We start from the raw sequence: 23,361 nt of genomic DNA on the forward strand, positions 1-23,361 counted from the left end.
CTTTCGTGGGCTACAACCCACTTCTTCGGATGCATGGGTTGTAGCCCACGAAAGCTTATGCTCTAATAAATTTGTTAGTCTCTAAGGTGCCACAAGTACTCCTGTTCGTTTGTTACTGTTGCATAGCAATATTCCTACGTTCACGACATTGTTTCACCTAAGGAGAAAATAATTACTCATCGTATTATAGTTTAGTGGAATATGTTAGGTATATTTTGTTGGATGGAATATATTTAACATATTTGGCTGAATGGCGAAATGAGCGTAAAACATAATTACAATTTTCCTAAGCAAAAAAAAAAAAGCATGTGGAATAGAAGTGCTTCCTGTTGCTTCTGGCTGTGTATTTATATGGAGACTGAACTACTAAAAATGAGTGAGGATTAATGCCTTAATTATCATACCATCTGTCCCAGTCCAGTATCACCAGCAGGAGCAGAAAAAACCCAACTCTTCTCCCCTGCTCCCCACGCTAGACACAGCATAGCACAGGAAGGTCTTTGGGACACGAGACCCAGTAACCAATCCCCCCCCCCAACACACAGCCACATACAGCAGCAGCTCCACCACTCCCACCTTCCTGGGAACAATCCTTAAAAGGCCTGCTTTCCTTTGGAAGGCACCAGACCAGCAGCAGACCTTCACAGCCCAACAGCCTTGTGACATCAGTCAACCAGTTCAGGATCTGATCCTATTCCACTGAAGTCAATAGGAGTTTTGCCCTTTATTTCAATGGAGTAGAACCAGACCCTCAGTGCACATCTCAGAAGGCCATCATCACCAGCAGCACTATTCCCCATCAACTATAAGTAAGACTGTGATTCTGTCACAGAGGTTGTGGAAGTTACGGATTCCATGACTTTCCGTGACCTTCTTGTCTTCCGCAGCTGCAGTGGCCGGTCCGGCTGGCCTGAGCAGCATCAGTCCTGGGGGTAGCCTTGGGGACTGTCCAAGCAGCAGCAGTCCCGGGGACAGCTGGAGAAGCGGCCCTGGAGGCTGTCGGGAGAGCAGTCCCCAGGGGCCTCGGAGCAGTGGGCTGTCAGGGCAGTCAGCCCCCACTGCTGGAGTAAGTGCCTCCCAGAGCAGCGGCACCTCAGGGCCCTCCAGAGCAGCAGGGCCCCAGGAGAAGATTTAGTTATGGGTATTTCTCATTAATTTTTGTTTATTGCCCATGACCTGTCCATGACTTTTACTAAAAATACCCGTGACTAAATCTTAGCCTTAACTAGAAACCATTTTATATTTTTCCTAGAAACCAAAGATGGAAAAGAAGTTAGGTCATATTGTCCCTCTCCACACCAGAATATCCTTCAGAACTTTGTCTTGTCTAGTTTTAAATGTTTCACAGCAACAGGGAACTGAAGTGTATGAATCATACTAAAAAAACCCAAAGATCACTGGTTGGATATTTTTAGAAATTATAAATTTTTAATTTTGATGGGAAAAAGTCACAACATTTTCATCTCCCCCCCCCTTTTTAACCAATGCTAGAAATAAATTGGGGGCCCAGTCCTGCCCCCAGAGTGAATATTCATAGAAATCAATGGGATTACTACTCACAAGAATAAGCACTACATGCAGGTTTTGGTGTTTACAGGATTGACCCATAATTTGTATCTGCAAAAGAGTGTGCAAGAATTACTCACGGGTAAATGTCCAAGTAGAGGTGTAATACTGTCAGAAACATATACAATGGTTCCATCTGTGGTGACTGCTATAAGGAAGCCATCTAATGCCTAAGAGAAATGCACAAGTGGAGAGTTCTTTAACAGTAGTATGGGCTTTTATTAGTAATTCTCATTGTACATTGATCAAAACCTTTTACCTCACCACCACATTATTAGTAGGTTGTAGGAACATTATCTCAAGTTGCACAACAGTAATTCTCTGATTTCACAGTCTTATCTCACTTATACAGTGTTCTTTGTAGTTCAGCAAAATATACTAGCTGAGACAACAAAAGGCTTACAAGAATATTTCAAATATCAGTTTTTAAATTAATAATAATGCAAAATTGCTAAGCCTGGATCCTTGGAATTTATTAAAAAAAGTTAGCTCTGTGTAAATATCAAAGTATCATGAAAGGACGCAGTGCTATCTCAAATAATAATTACCCACAAAATTAATCTGTTTGTATTAATGTAACATTGTATATTACTAAGCTTTCATGTAAATAAAAGCAAAAGAAATGATCAAATAAGCTTTAGCTTCAGGTTTAACTGAGTGACTTATTTTAAAGATCATGGTATTAGATTATTCATTAGTGGTACAATTCACCTTTGTGCAGAGAGCCAATATAGCACTTGAGCATTACTTAAATCCCACACAGCAGCAGATTCTCTTGCCCTGGGATTTATGTGGGGGCACCAGCCTTGTACCAGCCCTCTGCATCGGAGAAAATATCACCCTAAAATATTTTATCATGTAAAAATATTTTGCTCATAGCCATATCTGAAATCAATAGCCTATTCCGTCTCAAGCTAAACCTTCTAAGTGTATCTAAAGCAAGGCCTCATCTACTACTCCAACAAGGAGAAGCAAACAAATAAGAAGCACTTACAATATTTGGTCAAGTACAGTATTAAATTCATAGCTCCAGTCCTGCTCCCACTGAAGTTGATGAGCCAATAGCAAAACTCCCATTGACTTCAGTGGGAGCAGGTCTGGATCCATAAATCTATCAATCAAAGTTCTGATATTGGTGCCAGTCACCTAGGGAGGTGGTGGAATCTCCATCCTTAGAGATTTTTAAGGCCCAGCTTGACAAAGCCCTGTCTGGGATGATTTAGTTGCTGTTGGTCCTGCTTTGAGCAGGGGGTTGGACTAGATGACCTCCTGAGGTCTCTTCCAACCCTAATCTTCTATGATTCTATGATCATTATTGGAGCAACACAAATGTTACAAACATTAACTAATTAGAATAAGGCTCATACATATGCTATTGGAGAGATCTGTTACTGTGCAGGTGTATTGAAAAAAGCCAGATTACTGTGACATTGAGGTCATAGGTTAAATGCAAGATCTTATTGCAAATCTAGGGAATATTACCTTTTAATGATGTTATACTGCATGACCTCCAAATCATGACAGTCTAGGGGTAGATCCTGTGAGATGCTCAGTACCTTTACATCCCATTGACTCCAATGAGAACTCAGGGTGACCTGGCACCTCTCAGGAATTCCCATATAATTCAAGACATTTTAAAAAATAATCAATATTTTTCAATAAATAAACATATGTCTTGGTTGCCAGAAGTGCTCAGCACCCATGCCTGCTTACATCAATGAGATCTTCAGGTGCTCCAAACCTTTGACAATCAGGTCAATAATTTATACCTCAGTGGAAGACTATGTTCACTAGCTCTTATAGTTAGTTTGGTTCTGTTAAATTTAGGTGCAGATAATATTTTTCTGTCATACATTTAAAATATTTTCTAAAAGCATTAAAGCAATTAACCCAGGAAGGAGAACAGTGGCACTGCAGGGCAGCTGGGTTATGCCTGTTACTATGGTGAGGTGTTTTGTATTAAGTCTGTATTTAATATCTGATGCAAATCATACAAATTAACTCACATTATAATTCTGTGGGGAAATCAAATTAACGTATGCATATATAATTTTATTTTACTTATTTGAAAATAGTCCGTCTAACATTAATATGGTGTCTCTCTCATCAAAGGTTATTCAGCTGTAAAAATTACAATTGTACAGATATAAATTAATACTGTTCCCTTCTAAATCAACGACCAAATTCCCATGGTGCTTAAACTTAGACTTAGAATCTCCTGTGCCTACTGGCACATGAGTCAACCCATTTTTCCCATCACTGTCTGTCCAGAGCAAGGTGTTTGATTCCTTCATAGGATGTCTCCATGCTGGCAGCATCCTTTTCAATCCTCCTGTGATAGGTCATTCTTTGTCCTCCATCTCTTCTCTTCCCTCCAGGTGGAATCCAATCTAAGATACCTTGTGCTTCTGCCACAGGGTCGCATGATAACATGGCGAAATCACGGTGGCAGTGTCTGTCTAATTATTGAGTCCACAGTCTGCTGAACCGGGGCACCACACTTCCACATTGTTCACACAATCTCTACAATGAATTCCCAGGATTCTTCTTAAACAACATGGTGGAATCCATTCAACTTCCTGTTGTGTGCTTCCACATCTGCCACATTTCTGAGGTGTGGACAGTAGTGTTGGAAGGACAATAGCATTGTACAATCTCTTTGTAGTGTGCAAGATACATCTTCTTACTCTTCCAGCTGATTGAAAAACAGGAAAATGAACTTCTGGTTTTACTGTTTCTTGCCTTCATTTCTTTAGTGAGCTGGCCCTTGGCAGATATTGTACTTCCAAGATAGACTAAATCATCAACTCTTTCGTACTCTTCTCCTTCAATTTCACATCTGCCAGTGTTGACAGCATTCTCTCCTATCTCCATAGTCTTGATCTTCTGTGTACTGTTTCAAAGTCCCACTTTAGCAGCTTCTGCTTTCATGCTCTCAAGAATGGTGCGGGATCAAGTCATTATCAAGACAGCAGCCATTTCACTGCAGTCAAATACACGTTGGGGTTTTTTTTTGAGCCATTGCTTGCAAAAAGCAAGCTTTTATAGCTGGACAAAGAATATTTTTAAACAGAGTCTTGTCCAAACATAGTAAGTTAGGACTTGTTTGGGTGACCAAGCACAGAGAGAGAGAGAGAGAGAGAGAGCGCAGTTCAACAGGACCTCCCAATATCTACTAAGCACTGGCTCATGAAGAATCATAGTGCTATCTTCTATTGGTAACTACCCTACAAGAAAAAAAAAAAAAAAAGGAAAGTTACTTATCTTGTAATAACTGGAATTCTTCGAGATGTGTGGTCCCAATGGTTATTCACTGTGAGTGCACATGCGCTCCTTGTGCCTAAGACTAGAAGATATTTCAGTAGCAGTATCTGTTAGGCACCTCCCTGTGCTCCGGTGGCAGGTGTATGCATGGGCGAGAGGCCACCTATGGGATGGTGGTGAACCAAAGTTGTCTTGGCCAGCAAGGTGCTAACAGGATTACTGTTGTCTCAACCTGCTTGATCTTCCTGAGGACACCAGGGAATAAGGGAATGGGAGGGAAGGCGTACATTGGTGGGTCCAATCACTATAAGAAGGAATCCCTCTGGAGTTGTGCCTGTGGGCAGCTTAGGAGCATTATACTAGACACTTTCTTGGTCGCTTGGGTCACAAAGACGTCCCAGGATGGAACGAGCTCCACTACCAGAAGAAGTACTGCATGGCCAAAGGGTGGATCTCCCCCTCATGATCTTTATGGAAAAAGCCTGCAGAGGCTGTCTGCCAAGATGTTCGTTACTGCCAGTAGGTGCACTGCTGAGATGGGGATCTGATGCCGGATGAACCAGTTCCAGAGTTTGACTGCTTCCATGCAGAGTGGGGCAGACTTCACTCCTCCTTGTTGGTTTATATAAAATATTTTAGTCATGTTGTCTGACAAGAGTTCAACATGTGCAATACAGATGAAGGGAAGAAACCTCTTGCGAGCTTCATGCACTGTCCAAAGCTTGAAAAGATTGTTATGCCGTTTGGTTTCTTGTGAAGTGCAGGATGGTCTAGATGGTCATCCAGGTTAGCTTCTCAGTCAAGCATGGAGGCACCCATAATTAATGTCTTTTTTTGGTGGTAGGGGAATAAAGGAACCCCTATGCAGACAGTGTCTTTGATTTCCCACCAGGTGAATGACATTAGGATGTTCTGAGGAAGCAAGACTCATTTGTCACGGGTGTCCCTACCTGGAGTGTAAACCATCCACAAACATGCCTGAAGACACCAGAGGTACAGACTTGGGAAGGGTGTCACATAGATCAGTGGTTCTCAACCTTTTTCTTTCTGAGGCCCCCCCCCACAACATGCTGTAACCACGGCCCAACTGTGCCACAACAACTGTTTTTCTGCATATAAAAGCCAGGGCCAGCGTTAGGGGGTAGCAAGCAGGGCAACTGCCTGGGGCCACACACCACAGGAGGCTGCGTGAAGCTAAGTTGCTCAGGCTTAGGCTTCAGCCACAGGTGGTGGGCCTCGGGGCCCCAGACTTCAGCCCCAGGTGGTGGGGCTTTGGCTTTCTGCCCTGGGCCCCAGCAAGTCTAATGCCGGCCCTGCTTGGCGGACTCCCTGAAACCTACTTGCAGTCCTCCAGGGGGCCCCAGACTCCTGTATGAGAATCACTAATAGAATAGTAGATGCAGGAATTCATATGGCCTGGAAAGAACCAGGCAGGATCGGACTGCTATCCAGGGGATGAGTCAAAGTTAGGTGGTGAGATCCCTCATCGTGAGGAATGTATCCTGACTTAAGTACGCCTTGCCCAAAATCGAGTTCAGATTCACCCGGTTAAATACTAAAACTTGTGTGGGGCCTGAAGTGGACCTTTCTAGATTTACCTGAAGTCCCAAGAAGTAAAAGCGATTGCATCAGGAGAGGACCGCCATCTGCGCCTCCTGATACGACTGACCTGTGAGCAGCCAATCATCAAGGTAAGGAAATATTGGGCTGTCTTACAGATTCAGACTTGCTGCTACCATGGAAAGTGCCTTTGTGAAACCTCTTGGGGCCGCTGAGATGCCGAAGGGAAGAACTCTGAATTGAAAGTGCTCGAGGCTCAGCATGGAGCGCAGGAATCTCCTGTGTCCTGGATGAATGTCTATATGAAAGTAGGCATCCTTCAAATTGAGAGCCGCAAACCAGTCGCCTTTCTGTAGGGAGGAGATTATTAAGATCAAGGTGGTCATCCTGAATCTCAAATGGGCACATGAAGACATTCAGCTGTCTGAGGTGTAGGATGGGTCTCCAGCTCCCTTTCTTTTTGGGGATGAGGAAATATCTGTAGTAAAAGCCTTTCCCCCTGAGTTGAGGAGGCACAGGCTCTATCTAGCTGGATTTGGGAGCCCTCTTCCTGTGTGTGAGTCCTCTTGTGAGAAGGGTCCCCGAAGAAGGACAGGGAATGGGATTTTGGAGAAGGGAAGACAGGAATTTGATAGTGTCGCCAGTCGAGAAGCTGTTGAGGACCCATTTATCCAATGTGATGTGATGCCACATAAGGAGGAAAGGGGCCAGGCAGCCCCCAAAGAGTGTGGGATAAGGGCAGTGCAGAGAAAGGGAAGTGCGAAGACTTGTTGGTGATTCTCAAGCATCCTTTGTTGGTGGGAGTCTGGGACTAAAGAGTGGTGCATTTACCTGCTACTTTGCGCCCTTTGATGTTTCCAAGGAGGCTCACAGACCCTTGGATGACAGAAGGGCAGAGGGACAGGATGGAGGAGGCAGCTGGGAATATTTCCTCCAGGGTGCCAGGGCACAGTTCCCCAAAGAGCAGAGTGGTGTGTGACAGTTCTTAAGGGAATGAAATGACTCATCTGTTTTCTCACTAAACAGGTTGTTACCCTACAAGGGGAGATATTCTACTGTTGCCTGGACCTCCTTGGGGAACCCCGAGGATTGCAGTCATGCACCTCATGATAACCAAAGTCGCCATGGAATGAAAAAACATATCCGCTGCATCCAGCAACACTTGATGAGATGGTCTGGCAACAATTTCCCGTAGTCAAAGATGGCCCGGAATTGGGGCCTGGCTGAAATTTGTTTCTCCTACTGAAGAGATCTAGTTCTTGTCATCCTGGTCTGAAGGGGTGGGCCTAGGTTGGAGCAGTTTGTTATGCTCGTTGGCAGCCTGGACCTGCAGCGAATGTAGCCTCAGAGTGAAGGTACCCTGCAATAGGAGCACTGTACTGAACTTCCATGGAGGCACCAACCACCTGCAGCAACACCGTCTGCTCTGGCACCACAAGCCTAATCCCAGCCCAGTTAGGAGGGGTGGACAGACCCAGGGAGAGTGTGGCTGGACAGTGAACCCACCCTGCACTCACCCCACAGTGGGAGCTCCTGTTCCATGGGGCTGGGCCCAGCTTCCCACTCCAGGCATTGCAACCTGCTGCTTTGCCCCCACACACCAGGTTGCAATGCCACTCATGCAAATTTGGCCCAGCTGAACCAAACCTGAGATAGGGGTCCTGTGCCAAATGCAAGTGAATTCGGGTCTGATTTCTGAGGGTGCAATTACACCCATGGACCCTGGCTAAAGCCTCCCCGACCTGGACCACTACAGAGTTCAGGATGGGGTGGGAACACAAATGTACTTTTTCTCCACCGTTTTCGGGGTCAGAGTGCACTCACTGGGGGGTGTCAGATATTGGCAATGACGTACCTTCCCTCGCTGCAGCCCCCAACCTGCCTGCAGGCACGACAGCCGCGGGGAGAGGGGCTGCAGCCTGGATGCGGGGGCTTTCCAGGAGGAGGGGAAGCTGAGGGCAGGGCAGCAGCAGAGAGAGGTACCGTGCAGCTCTGCGAGCTCCCAGCTGAAAACCCTGGCATCTGGACTGCAGCCCCTTTCCCTGCCCACAGCCTCCCCACCCAGCCTGCAGCATCAGTACTCCAGCAGGGGCTCCCCCACTGGACGGACATGTGGGGCCCCCATCCCCATGCCTCCTGTGGGGTCCCTGAGCACAGGCAGGTTTGCGGGGCTGAAGCCAAGGAAGACATGTCCCAGCCCTTCCTTCCCTAGCTCCTGCCTCACAAACCTGCCTGCAGTTAGGGCCTTTCTTCTAAAAGAAGTTCTCAATATGTGGCATGTCACTGCCAATATCCAAATCCTGTTAACACCGAAGTCGATGGTATGGTATGGGATGGTATGGGATGGGATGAGTTTCTGGCAAAATGTTGCTATTAACTAGAAATTGTTGATATCAGGGTTGCTGTCAAGTGGCATCCACTGTATCTAAGAATACAATACAAGAAAGTTTGAGTGGGAACACTAGCAAAAAGCTGCAAACACTGAGGGGTTCCCTCTCAGACCACAAGTGGTAGAAAGGAATTGGAGATTTGGTCAGTCCGCAGCACCCCTTGTACTCTCAGTTTAGAGCAGGAGGTGGGGTAGGGTGCAGGCATGGACTGGTGGACACTTCCGGTCTCAGGCACACGGAGTGCATTCCAACCCACAGAGAGTACCCACAGGGACAAGCACTCGAAGAAGAACCCAAGTCATCCATCCATTCATTTGTTTCCACCTCAAGGGAATATTTTTAATTCAATGTGAAGGGAGTTATGTGTGTAAATTCCTGTGCACTGAAATGAGAATCTACAATTATGCCAAGCAAGTGCAAATGAAGTGTCCCTTAAAAACTGGCCTGCAACATTCACGAGTGCCATAGAAAAACCTAAGACAGATACAACAGATGCAAACTAACAGCTGTAACAAACAAAACTATTAGTTAATTATTTCCATTTGCTTCAAAGCATGAGCATTAACAGAAAGGGAAGTTAAATATTTAACAAGAAGAAAACTTATCATGAAAAACTAAAAGGTAATGTGACCAAATAGTGGCACCTCAGAGAGAATGTACAGCTACCCACTCCAAGGACAGGATAGTTGCTCCTGCTGACTATTTGTATCTCCCTGCACCCATAGAGTGAATCACGTCCATTCACACGTTTTTCTTCATACTAACGTCCATAAATCACAGCAGAGAAAACAAATACGCAGTGAAAACGTGTTATTAAATGACACTCCAAAACCAGATAACCTTTACATTTTTAGTATCAGAAAAGACAATTAACAAAGCTGTAGTTATTTATAAGATAGAAAATTACATTTTGGCAGCTCATTTGGATTTCATATCAAACCTACACAAACATCATTGAGTCATTTCCCTAAAAATCGCTGCTAGTTTTAGAAACTCCTATGGTATAATTTAAATGTAATTTAATAGAATATAATTGCAAAGTGCTTGTGCTCCCTATTATAATAAAGATGTCTTTGAAAGGAACTTTGGAAATGATTGCACTGGTAGTATTAATGGTGTCAAGTCAACAGGGGCTGTCATTTTCTCTGTTTGTATAATACCTAGCACAATAGGGTTGTGGCATGGATGACCTTTAGGTGCCAATGCAGTATACATGTTAAATAAAATAATAATAATATATATACAAAAACGGAGAGATATGGCAAGCTTTCCCTTTCCCTATCTTATATTTGTAGCAATAAAATGTAAATCATAATTTGAATTTATTTTATGTATTACATTTAATATGTGTGTGTAGCATTTTTTAAAAAGTGGATTTCTATTGACTGCAGTACTTCGGTTACTGCAGTGTCCAAGCATGGAATGGAACCCCATGGAACCGTATTGGTTTCCAGTCTTTTTGTTTCATGGTGGCTCTGCTTTATGGTCGAGTACAATAAAATCTAAAGTTCTTCTCTTTTTGGCATCACAGACATATTGTTGCTCTAGAACAACGTGCACATCCATAGCAAAAGTATATGCATTTTTACCTCCAACATCAGCTGGGTGAATTCTTCATTGCTGAGAAACGAAGGCTTCCAGTCTTGCTGAATTTCACAAATCTCTGTCTGTGCTGAGACTTCTAAACAAATAACAACATTACAATTTTTTTTTTAAATCCAAAGAAAAAGTATATTTTGCAAAACTTTATACAAACTGCTACTAAGGGATGTAAATATTTTGTATCACTTGAAATGAATAGAGATTTTCAAGCATGGGTCATGCATGCAGTGCAAGAATATGGATAATATCCTCATTGGGCCATGTCCGGAGGTCCTTACTCAGTTTTCATTCAGCCAAACCCCATTGTCTTCAATGGGAGTTTGCAGTCAAATGACCATTGTTTTCAATCAGTGCGTTGCCTAGGTGAATACTGAATAATAAAAAAAAAGGCCTGAGCAAAATTAAAATCAGGATGAGGATTAGCATATATCAAATATGTAGTTACGGTTTACTGAGTTTCAGACTCAGGATGGGAATGACCCAGGGCTAGATTTTGGCCTACAGCCACAACGCCGAGTAGGGGCAGTGAAAAGCATCCTTGAGGAAGCTGGAGGACTGTGCCTTAGAAACCACAATCGCTTCCCCAGTTGTTTGGTGCACAGGTGGAATGTACAATTTATAACATCTCTTGTGATGGAGCATCCTTCTCCCCTCACAGCATCTCCAGCCAGCTCCACAGTGCAGTGTAGGCCGGAGGATGGGAGAGCAAACCAGAGCTTCACTCACAAAAACCAGTTGGAAAATGCAATCTCCTATCCTTTAAAATAAAAATCTGACTGTGAACCTGTCTGGTGGTTTGATGGTGGCATTCTGTTCCGCCACATGGAAGCACCATCCAATAAACACTCCTAGGGCACTCGTCCCCTGTAAGTTTTCACTCGGAGAAGTGCAAGTGTATGATAATTATAAATCACAGCTCTGTAGTTAAGACTGAACCCAAATGAGAGTTTGTTGAATAATTTATTTCAAATAACATTTCCAATTAGTACTGGTATATTATGGACCTCAGTGGGTAAGTAATGTAAGAATGTATTTGTCAGTTAAATTATTTGATTCATTTCTCAAAATTTGCCTAATATTCTGTTCAGTATTCACCCAGCTCTAATAAAAGTACACTTGAGCACTAGCACTGCTGGTCCGGTCGAGGGTAAATGTGGCCTCTCTACTCTACTCTGATTAACCTAATCTATCAACATTTATAGAGGACTTAACACCATGTTCTCTCTGTTTCAGGAGACTGACCACAAACATAAAAATGGCTGAACGATTTAAAAGGCAGTAAACCTATAACAGTGTCTGTGTGAAGTGTCTCATGGAAGTAAACCAAAGCACGCACACAAGCACAGGTTAGTGCTTTTATCAGTGGAGCTGCAGCAGTCTGTTTCCCACTAAATTAACGTTTTCAGCATTGCTGGGGTTGTCTTGATACCACAATGCAGTGGCTTTACCGGCCCAGAATGTTCAGCAGATGGCTGGGGAAAAAAGGATCAGCTCCAATCAGCTCTTTATATGTACCCTGCAAAATGCAGAATATTTTAGAGTAGATACTACCATGGAAAAAATGGCATATTTGAAAAATCAATTTCTGGAAGAATTATTTGAATTTTGGCAAGCTTCCTTGGATTAATAGAAAGAGACTGTTTCTTGAGCAAGAAATCTGAAAATTGATCTGCTTTTCTGTTATAACTAAATTCTTGGTTTAGAAAGCTGAATGTAAGAGAAAATAGTATTGAATACAACAAATAAAACTATCATATGCAGTGTGGATAAAGCAATGTTTTTAAACTGTATTGTTTGTTTTGAAGTATGTTGCATATCTACTATTGATTTAAACTTTTAAATAATAGATTTTTGTCTGAAAAGTATTTTTCTTTCTTTTTTTTTTTTTTAAAGAGTACAAAACCAGTAGCAATTCAGTCCAACCTCTATATACAATCATAGGCTGTTTACTAAACAGAGAACAATCAGGTAAAAGAAAGTAAAATGCCTTTTTTGAGTAAATTATTGGCACTATCTGCTACTTCATTTACACTTATTCAGTTCCTATGTGGTTGTTCTTTAGTTGATTTTTTAAAGTGTGCATATTAACATCTTCCTTTACTCTGCCTTGGGCAGCTAAAAAGAAAGATATATCATTACGGTCACCAAAGAAGCTGTAAAAGAATAACAGATATAATGAAACTTTCAGATGTCTCAATCATGCCCTCTTGCATGAAATCATCTTGTCTATGGCAATATTTCATTAAAAGAAAACCATCACTGCAATATCAGATTAACTATCATTCTTTCCTCAATTATTTTGACATTTGTGACTTAATTATGTTGGTGTCATGATGTAAGAGTTTTATCTGCTTCTTCATTACACCCATATGTCTCAACTCTGAGAAGGTGGAAAGATTGTCCAAGGAATAAAAGAGAGCAAAGTGGCATAGACTAATTCACTAGGCCCCAGTCCTGCAAGCTGCTCTGTGAGGTTGGACCCCTTTACCCATATGGAGTTCTAGTGAAGTCACTGGGATTCCTAATGGGCTTAAGGACTGTCACATCTGGAGATGTGGCCCATTTACACTGTTCCAGAACTGTGTATACACTACCTGAGCAGTGTAAAGAGGCCTTATCAAATTAGAATCAGTCTCTACTGCAGACATGCCAAACCCGCGAAAAAAACGCAGAAATTGGGCTTGTTTTGAGTTGCTTGTTGGCTAGTTTTTGGCTTGTAGCTTGTTGCTCGTTGTAGCTTGTTGCTTCTTTTTTTTTGATCGGCTCCCAGCAAGCTGGGGCAAGCAGGGGCAAGAGAGGGAGAGAGTTGGGGTGCACAGCGGGCCCACCACAGTCCCCGACTGCACGCCAGGGGGATCTAGTCCCATAGAGTGTTGGGGTTCTTAGGAATTGGCTTGTTTTGGCCTTGTTTTGAAATGGGATTAGCTTGATTTTTGGCTTATTGTGAAAGTCAGGGAGCTTATTTACCGCATGAAAGTTGGTAACTGTGCCCTACTGTCAAAGTTGGCTTAGATTACAAGTGATACGGTATTCTGGTGCTCTTAGTCTTGTTCCTGATTTGAGGCTGATGTGCATGCATAAGGGAACCCTCCGTGTGCAGATCTCCCCCATTGCAGTGGTTCTAAACCAGAGGTACATGTACCCCTGGGGATACGCAGAGATCTTCCAGGGGGTACATCAACTCATCTAGATATTTGCCAAGTTTTACAACAGGCTACATAAAAAGCACTAGCAAAGTCAGTACAAACTAAAATTTCATACAGACAATGACTTGCTTATATTGCTTTATATACTATACACTGAAATGTAATTACAGTATTTATATTCCAATTGATTTATTTTATAATTATATGGTAAAAATGAGAAAGTAATCAATTTTTTCAGTAATAGTGTGGCTGTGACACTTTTGTATTTCTATGTCTGATTTTGTAAACAAGTAGTTTTTAAGGGAGGTGTAACTTGGGATACGCAAGACAAATCAAACTGCTGAAAGGGGTGTAGTTGTCTGGAAAGGTTGAGAGCCACTGCCATCCTGCCAGGAACTTGGAGCCTGCACAAAGCCTTCAAGTGAATGGTCAAGACTTCCAGATCATTTCCCAAGATCTCAAGGGCTCTATGATTTGTGGGGGCTGAAGCATCTGGAAAAATCATGGAGCAGGTCCTCAAGGAATCAATTATGAAACACGTAGAGGAGAGGAAAGTGATCAGGAACAGTCAGCATGGATTCACCAAGGGGAAGTTGTGCCTGACTAACCTAATTGCCTTCTATGAGGAGATAACTGGCTCTGTGGATGAGGGGAAAGCAGTGGATGTGTTATTCCTTGACTTTAGCAAAGCTTTTGATACGGTCTCCCACAGTATTCTTGCCACCAAGTTAAAGAAGTATGGGCTGGATGAATGGACTGTAAGGTGGATAGAAAGCTGGCTTGATCGTCGGGCTCAACGGGTAGTGATCAATGGCTCCATGTCTAGTTGGCAGCCGGTTTCAAGCGGAGTGCCCCAAGGGTCGGTCCTGGGGCCGGTTTTGTTTAATATCTTTATTAATGATCTGGAGGATGGTGTGGACTGCACTCTCAGCAAGTTTGCAGATGACACTAAACTGGGAGGCGTGGTAGATACGCTGGAGGGAAGGGATCAGATACAGAGGGACCTAGACAAATTGGAGGATTGGGCCAAAAGAAACCTGATGAGGTTCAACAAGGACAAGTGCAGAGTCCTGCACTTAGGACGGAAGAATCCTATGCACTGCTACAGACTAGGGACCGAATGGCTAGGTAGCAGTTCTGCAGAAAAGGACCTAGGGGTCACAGTGGACGAGAAGCTGGATATGAGTCAACAGTGTGCTCTTGTTGCCAAGAAGGCTAATGGCATTTTGGGCTGTATAAGTAGGGGCATTGCCAGCAGATCGAGGGACGTGATCATTCCCCTTTATGCGACATTGGTGAGGCCTCATCTGGAGTACTGTGTCCAGTTTTGGGCCCCACACTACAAGAAGGATGTGGAAATATTGGAAAGAGTCCAGCGGAGGGCAACAAAAATGATTAGGGGTCTGGAGCACATGACTTATGAGGAGAGGCTGAGGGAACTGGGATTGTTTAGTCTCCAGAAGAGAAGAATGAGGGGGGATTTGATAGCTGCTTTCAACTACCTGAAGGGGGGTTCCAAAGAGGATGGAGCTCGGCTGTTCTCAGTGGTGGCAGTTGACAGAACAAGGAGCAATGGTCTCAAGTTGCAGTGGGGGAGGTCTAGGTTGGATATTAGGAAACACTATTTCACTAGGAGGGTGGTGAAGCACTGGAATGCTTTACCTAGGGAGGTGGTGGAATCTCCTTCCTTGGAGGTTTTTAAGGCCCGGCTTGACAAAGCCCTGACTAGGATGATTTAGTTGGGAATTGGTCCTGCTTTGAGCAGGGGGTTGGACTAGATGACCTCCTGAGGTCCCTTCCAACCCTGATATTCTATGATTCTATGATTTGCCCATTTCATGGGGCATGAGGCAGGGGCAACCCCACATCTTTGGTAGAACCATCAGCCTCTGCAAGGCAAAATTTGCAGTATTCCACCCTAGCCTCAGGATTCCTTCAGCAAGAGGTGATCTGTCTCTAAACTTTGCTCACATCACAGATCAGTGGTACAATTCAGCACATTTATAGTTTTTGTTCAGTGGCCCCCAAGGGAACAGCAAGGGTTAGAGATCAGTACTGAGATATAATGGTAGAGCTGACACGTTTTTATGAGAATAAAAATTCACCCTTCAGATATATTTTAAAATAAATGTCTGGCCGTCATCACTATTCAGCAGCTGTCTTTATTGTACTCTTCTATGCCAAATTTGCAAATGGCCTCAAAATCAAACAAAATTTGCACCTACATGTTATGCAAATGAAAAACTGGTATTTGCTTGTGCACATTGGGTAGAAGTCCCCCAAATTCATGCAAGCAAATATTTGTGAATACAATTTATTAAACCAATTATAAAAATTTGGCCCTTAATGTCAGAATTTCCCATTGTACTACACTATACACACATTAGTTCTGCGCTCCCCTCCTTTCTTCACCCTTCAGCCTGCTTGGTGTGATGGCACATGGATCCAAGTGCCAGAGAAAAAATGATCAATATTTTACAGCCAGAAAGAATGACATGTCATCTTTCTTTAAGATATTTTCTGTATAGAAAATTATTTAAATTTGCAACCTTGAGCCTTCACTTTCTCCAATTTTTTTTTTTTAAAAAGAATGCTTGATGGATTTTCATCTGTTAAAAGGTGTATTGGGCATGGTGAAGTAGAAACTGAGACCTAGGAGAGACAAGACTATGGATGCTGGCTTAGTAGCAGGTTGGCTTATCCAGGGAAAACAACCCCACTCCAAACCCACCAGGAATGTACAGAGGCACACAGGCAAGCGTCTCATATGATAACTCCCCTATCCCCTATCCCCTAAAGCTGATTCTTTTTCATACTCAGGGCCCACAGTGTGCAGGAGTCACAGCCCCCTTTCACAATGCCCCAGGAGGGAACAGACTGGCTCCCTACATCTACTTTTAGAGAAGCTAAGAAGAATATTTCCCCCCTCCAGTCAGAAGTCTGTTGGTGTCAGGCGAAGGGAGCTTCCTCTTTCCCTCCTGATCACTTTTTTGTTCAGAGCACAAGTCCCTCCCCTGCTTAGCTCACAGGTCCACTTCAGAGCTCTGTGTCCTTTGCATTTCTTCCCTGGCTGCCTGATATTCAGTCAGCTAGGGAGGCACACATCCTGTGCTTTAGAACGTCAAAGGACTGACCGGCTTCATTCACTTGAGCCCAACAATCAAAAGGAATATTGTGATCAAGAAAGGCAGTCTTGAGCAAGTCCATCAGGTCTGAACAGGCATATACTACAGAGCAAGTAGGATAAGTACTACCCTGTACCAAGGAGCAGCTGAGGAGACTGATTTGAGTTGCATGGTACCCTTAAGTTTTCTCGGCATAAACCATGACTTGGAAAAAATCTTACTATGAAATTTTTAACCACTTGAGCCACTCTGACCATCACTGGAGTAACAAGGATTTGGTACAGTTTGACGGTGCATGGATAGGTTTAGCAATTTTTACCATTGTGTTTCTGCAGAAAGCCAATGACTTTTTCAAGCACTGTAGTTTTGTCCATTTTACGGGTGTTGCCTGGAAGCATGGAGCTGAGCTCTTTGATGAGAACATTGAATTGGTCACGTCTCTTCTTTTCAGACTTGTTACGGGAAGCCCTATAAGTATGAAAAAAAAATAATGAATGGACCTAGAAAGAGTAATCATTACATATTCTTCTTGCGACATATTATTTAGAAAATGAACTCTCTATGCATCAGTGTGTGAACACTGATGGCTGGCACCAGGCAAAGCTAAATAAACAACCAAGAACTGGCCTTTCTTACTGTCATCTTTGTGACCTCTTTGCTGGGACATCTTGAAAAGCAGCATGGTCCAATGGATAGAGTGCTAGGCTGGGAAACAACAGAGCTGGATTTTATTCCCATCTTTGCTCTGTGACTTTATTATCTTATTCCTGTGCTCACTCAGTGAGCACATGTTGGCTCTTCTGTCCTCCCCCTATCACTCCAGCAGCAGGACAAGATGTGGAGGAATTTCATGTCCTTGTTTTCTGACAAATCATAAAACTTGTCTTGTGAGCACTGGTTTTCATATGTGTGTGTGTACTCAAAATTCATGCATTCTATGCTGAGGTACTTTCCGTAAAGCAAGATTGTAAGTAGACAAGGTAAATAATATGGCAACACATTTTGTTGGCCCAGAAAACAATTTATAATGCTCAAACTTTTGGGCTGATCAAAACACTTAGGTATCCTAAATTATTTCTTGGTCAGATAAAAAAGTAAAAAAACTATGGCAGTTTATAAGCATCCTGCACAAGTTTAATTGTAGAAAGGAAAGTTGGTCTTGTGGTTTAGTCACTGGACTGTGATTCTAGGTTCAAGTCCCAGTTTTGTCACAGACTCTATATGTGCCATTGGGTAAGTCACTTAATTTCACTGTGCCTCAATTCTCTATCTGTAAAATGGGGATAATACGACTCCCTTTATGCGTCTTGTCTATTTAAATTGTAAATTCTTCAGGGCAGGGCAGGGTTGCTGGAACAATTTTTATAGTGAGGGAGCTGAGAGCCATTGAACCAAACTGTAAACTCCGTACAGTGGAAACCACTTCAAGCCAAGGGTTGCGGCAGCACCCTCCAAACTCCTAATTCCAGCATCTCTGGGGCAGGGACTGTCTCTTTTTATGTGTTTGTACAGTAGAACAATGAGGCCCCAATTTCATCTGGGGCTTTTAGACACTACCACAATGCTACTATTACTGTTTCTAACAATCTGCTCAGTAGCTGTATTTTAATTTTTATTCATTGTACACTAATCTGTAAACTAAGAATTGTACTCTTCAGTGCACCCTTGGTCTCCCAGTATGAAATTTTTTTTATGTATGTTAATGGACAGTTTTCTAGGAGGGTATCTCCTAGGCTTATATGACCAGGCAGAAAATGAACTGTAAAATATGCCAGAACTTCTGCTTACTCCATTGAAAGATTCCAGGCAAACAAGAACATCATAGGCTAAGATTTATTTGGCTTAAATGTATAACGAGCTAAAAACGTGGTTAGAAATAGACAGGATTTAATAATTAACAGGCCAACTTCTTCTAAAAGTAACACCAGCGTCAATCCAGTAATACCACTGCAGTTAATGAAGAAACCTGGGCATACACTGGTGTAAATAAGAATAGAATTTAACCCAACTTTGACATTCCTCTAAGAACCAATATGACAATAAATATTTTCAGCAGAGATATCACAATGGAGGCTTCCATACGTTACCAGTGACCGGTGTGTGTGTGTGTGTGTAATTTTTGTTTGTCTTGCTCTCTGGCCTGAATACTTTTTGAGATGCACTGGAAAGAAGCCAATCTTTGGTTATTTTACAGCTTTGAACACAAAAGGTTAGGTGGATTTTGTCTAACGGATTTAAGCCTACTCCTGTTACACGTGCAGAAGACTGTTGGGACAAGATTTGAATCCATCTTCATCGTATTTCCGAACAATTCAAGTAGATTTAAAGAAAACCAACATTTTATTTTCATGTAATTCAATCCTCAGCCCGGGTTAGCTTGAAGGCTCCCATTCCTTCAAAAACTGAAACTCCCCAACCATATATAGAGTATGTGTTGCTTGCCCAGAAAGTAAAAGATGTTTTGACAGAAACCAGAAAGTACCTATTTTTAACACTTGACATTTTATTCACAAAGGAAATCTGAAAACTTCTGTAGTGGAAATAACTCTACCAAGAGCCAAATCAATGAACAGAGTAGAATCCTTAAAGGAAGAAAACAGAAAACCTGATTACGTCATCTAATCTATCCCTTTGCCTATGCAGGATTCTATATTTGCTAGTGCTTTGTTCAGTCCAGTTTTAAATGTCTTGAACAATGCAGGTTCCATCACTTCCCTTGGAAACTTATTCCATAGTCTAGTAAATCTCACTATTAGGGCACTATCCCTGATACTCTGCTGAAGTTGTCTTTATCTTAATTTCATACCATTCACCTTGATCACCTTGATGGATCAGTCCTTCAGCCCTCATACAGATTGCGCCAATCACAACACGTCTTCCATTCGTCTCGTATCCTGGCCTTCCTTCTCCATGTGCAGCCATGTCTTTTCATGATAAAATCTTCCCTTCTCTTTGGAGGTTGGCCAAGTGGTCGTTTCAGTTCCTGTGGGTACCACTCACCGACAGCTGTAGTCCATCGATTGTCAGTGAGCCTCGTTATATGCCTGGCCCATCACATTTTACTATGCCTGCTCTCCACAACGACATCCTGCACTCCACTCTGCTGTCTGATCACTTCATTGGGGACTCAGTCTCGCATTTAAATTCCCAGAATTCTTCTTTCCATAGCCCTCTCCGTGACAGACAGTGGCTGCTCCTCTGTCTTCATCAGTGCCCATGTTTCGCTGCCATACAACATTGCTGGCAGTACTGTTGAGTTGAAGAGGCTGCCGCATGTTGCCTTGTTGATTTTTCCTTGGAGGACATCCTTGATAGAACTGAATGCGCACCAACCAGCTTTCTTTCTTTGCGAGAGTTCACCTTCCTGATCGTGGCACATGTTAATTTCTTGGCCCAAATAGACATATTACTCAACTTCTTCTATTTGTTCTCCCTTGATTGTCATTTGGACTTTTGGTAAGGTATCAGACCGCATAAATTTTGTTTTGGAGCGGTTAATTTTCAGTCCGACTTGGCTGCTTTTTGTGTTGAGTTCTCGCAGCATTTTCTGTAGTTTGATATAATTTTCTGTGATCAACCCAATATCGTCTGCAAATCTGAGATGGTTTAACTGTTCTCCGTTGATGTTGATTCCACCCTTCCAATTCATTCGCTTCATTACCATTTTGAGGCAGGCTGTGAAGAGTTTTGGTGAAACCGTGTCTCCTTGTTTCACATCTTTCTTAACTGGGATGCGAACGAGAGTATCAAACAAGGTTATATCTGTAGTGCAGCGCTCGACAGCACAGAGATCAATGCAGTGTTGAAAGCTCTTGCAGAACAGGGCATCGACACAAACTATATCAAACTATTAAAGGAAGCAAATTCTGATTGCACAATTCATACCATTTGTCCAGGTTATGTACCTCCTGGTTATCTTCAAAGCAATATGGCATATGCTGATGGGAAAAAGATACACTGTCTGAATGGAATTTTGATTCTGAGTAAATATTAACAAAGGCTTGACCCTATATATCACCAAAAATGCTCCTTACAAAAAAAAAGAGGCATTAAAATGTCAGCAGATGGTAATAACTACCACTATTTAAGATATGTGTTTTCCTATGTCCGTTCTGTGTGTATGTTGCTCGCTAACCCCCTTTTTGAATGGTTGCCTTGCATGCATCATACAAGTAATTTGGACCTAAGTGTGTGAACTGGTAGTGACAGTTAAATCTGGAATTCCTCCCTCTATTCTCCCCTTTGCTTTATTCCCCACTCCCTGCAAAACAACTCCACATTCCAGCAATGTTATAATTCTTGACACTTTGTATGAAACTTTCAGCTGCGATATACCATCTCCAAAGACATCTTTTTCATGATGTAATGTGGCATGAGGCATCCATTCCCTTCATCCTCCTCCTCCATTCACAGATGTCTACATTATTTACAGATGGTTAGGCGCATCCTTACATTGTGCTTCTTTGTAGTGTGCATTAATAATACTATGGTTAGCAACTCTCATGCATTAAGTCCCTTGTGAAGAGTGTTGTTGGCACAGTGGCTTTGGGAAAACTTTGATAGGCCCTTTGCCTCAGAAGACATTCCTTGCAGTCCTAAGTGGTTGCAGCAGTTAGGTCAGCACATCGCTCCTGGTATCAAACAGTGGGCTTCTGTATCTCGAGCATGCATGAATTAGAAAAGAAGCAAAGGAGAACAGTTGAGCGGGGCTGCAGAGCGTTCTGACCTATATTAGTGAAAAAAGGCTGCAGGAGGGAAGAAGCAGGAAAAGAATCAAAAGAGACGAGCCTGGACCAACTAGTTGTGCCTGGACTGGAAATACTTTCATTAGAAAGAACAAAGGAAAAAAATACACGCAACCTAAGGCTCCTTCTACACCAGTTAAACTGCTGGTTGCAGTACTGATCACACTTCCAAAAAAACTGCTAGCAAACAGATTCTGTGACACTCCTGGCGCCAGCCAATTATTATGGAGTTTTACTGCAACAAATGATTTTCTACCTGAAAAGGCAACCCCTACAAAGTGTTAGTAGCAATTTCCTGTGTATGTATTAACTGTGACTTTACCACTGTAGTTAATAGCACGTTACTGCTTTAGACCCAATCAATTAGCCAAAAATTCAGCATCTTGTGGGTTGTTCCAGTTAGGAGCAGTAATTGGTAATGGAACCAGATGTTTCTTTGAAGCAATACTGTTTATTTACAAAGAATGTACAAAGACCTTTTCCCCTGAACACAGCAGGAATGAAACAACAAGAGACAGTGTTTTTGCTCACAGTAGCAGGCACCTTTTCCAATCAGCACTCAGCTCAAAAGCTGTCTCTCTTAGCTTTTTTTTCTTTCCCTAAACTCTCGCTTATGTTTTCTTAAGACCACATTCCCAGTGCTTGTTCTGATTGTGCCCTTCGTTTTTCTGTCCTTGCTTTCTAGTGTTTTCTCTGGTTTTCCACAAAAACACAGACACACACAACAGCTCCATCAATCAATCCTTTAACCCCTGCATTTGCTGTATCAATCCCGGTAAACCCCTCACCCTGCATGGCATAGCTTCTGACTTAGTCTTGCCAAGTGGATCTGTGTGTTTGGTGGTGGCTTCTATTGTTTTGACTATTACTAACCAAAGGGGCATTTAACTGCGCCATCATTTAGCCTAGCTTCAATGGGGTTTAACCCAATCCATAACAAGCACATATGAAAGGAGACTATGTTTAGGTCTGAAGTAATGTTTATAATATTATTGGTTTTTGGTGATAAGGTGATTTGAGAGTATTAGTCATTTTTTGTTTTATTTTTTCCCAAAATCATTATCAGAAAATTACCCATGTATAAACTGAGTAACATAATAAGAAAACCTCATTATTTTCAATGAACAATTGGTGTTTCTTTTACAAAGTGTTTTCCATAAAAGATTATATGATAACATGGATATTTTATACACATAGTAGACTAGACAGTTGTATTGTGGCAGAAATAGCGTTCTGTAGGTTCCTCGGTTGATCCTATGCAGTAATGTGAAAAAATAACCCTTGTATTTGCCTTGCTGATATTTTTCAGAGGAAGCACTATTGACATGTTTTTATTCTTAAAGGATGGCTGATAATAGTGCTTTGTGATTCATCAGTTTTTCAAGTTGTATTTGGCTTTATTTTTCTTTCCCTTTTGATTAATTAGGATGGAAAAAACAGTTTTTGCAGCAACATAAAATCTTAGGTTCACAACAAAATGAACAGTGTTATAAAAGAAAAAAAGTGCTCACCTCTTTGCCCTGTCTTTCTCATTTTCATCCATGAGATTGTCTAAATAGCTTTTTCTGTTGAAAGAATGCAGAGTTATTATAAGTTGTCATGTCATTAGCTCTACCTTCAGGTTAATCTCAGAGTCACTTCTGCTTTACTTTAATAACAGACTGACAGTACCCAAGCCAAATAAGTGTGTCAGCAGGGTTTTAAACTCAGTCCTTAATTTTAAGAACCATCTATTGTAGATGTTATGATTCATTATTAATGATTTGTACTGCAATAGCATCCAAGGGCTCCAATCAGAGATTAAGGCCCCATTGTGGTAGGCAAAGTAAAAACACATACCAAAAAGGCAGTCCCTCCTCTGAAAAGTTTACAGTCTAATCTGTCTACTGTGGATACCTTCTCCAAGTTACTAGGCTAGATCAGTGGTTTACAACCTTTTTTCATTTGCAGACCCCGAAAATAT

The 23,361-nt window shown here is 42.3% G+C and overlaps 1 protein-coding gene across 1 annotated transcript in view; it reads right to left on the reverse strand.

Annotated features, from left to right (window-relative positions):
- NPAS2 (neuronal PAS domain protein 2) overlaps nucleotides 1–22,962 on the reverse strand; it is an 86,815-nt gene extending 63,853 nt beyond the window's left edge. Inside the window, exons 1-4 of the mRNA XM_026659727.2 lie at nucleotides 22,910–22,962; nucleotides 16,973–17,121; nucleotides 10,370–10,461; nucleotides 1,647–1,736 (exon numbers count right to left, since the gene is read on the reverse strand). Of these exons, the coding sequence (XP_026515512.1) occupies nucleotides 1,647–1,736; nucleotides 10,370–10,461; nucleotides 16,973–17,121; nucleotides 22,910–22,941 (363 nt within the window). The 5' untranslated portion in view covers nucleotides 22,942–22,962. The remainder of the gene's footprint in view (nucleotides 1–1,646; nucleotides 1,737–10,369; nucleotides 10,462–16,972; nucleotides 17,122–22,909) is intronic.
- Nucleotides 22,963–23,361: the final 399 nt, after the last annotated feature.

The sequence above is a fragment of the Terrapene carolina genome, unplaced genomic scaffold (assembly GCF_002925995.2).
Source record: "Terrapene carolina triunguis isolate 2854851 unplaced genomic scaffold, T_m_triunguis-2.0 Scaffold21, whole genome shotgun sequence".
NCBI lineage: Eukaryota > Metazoa > Chordata > Testudines > Emydidae > Terrapene > Terrapene triunguis.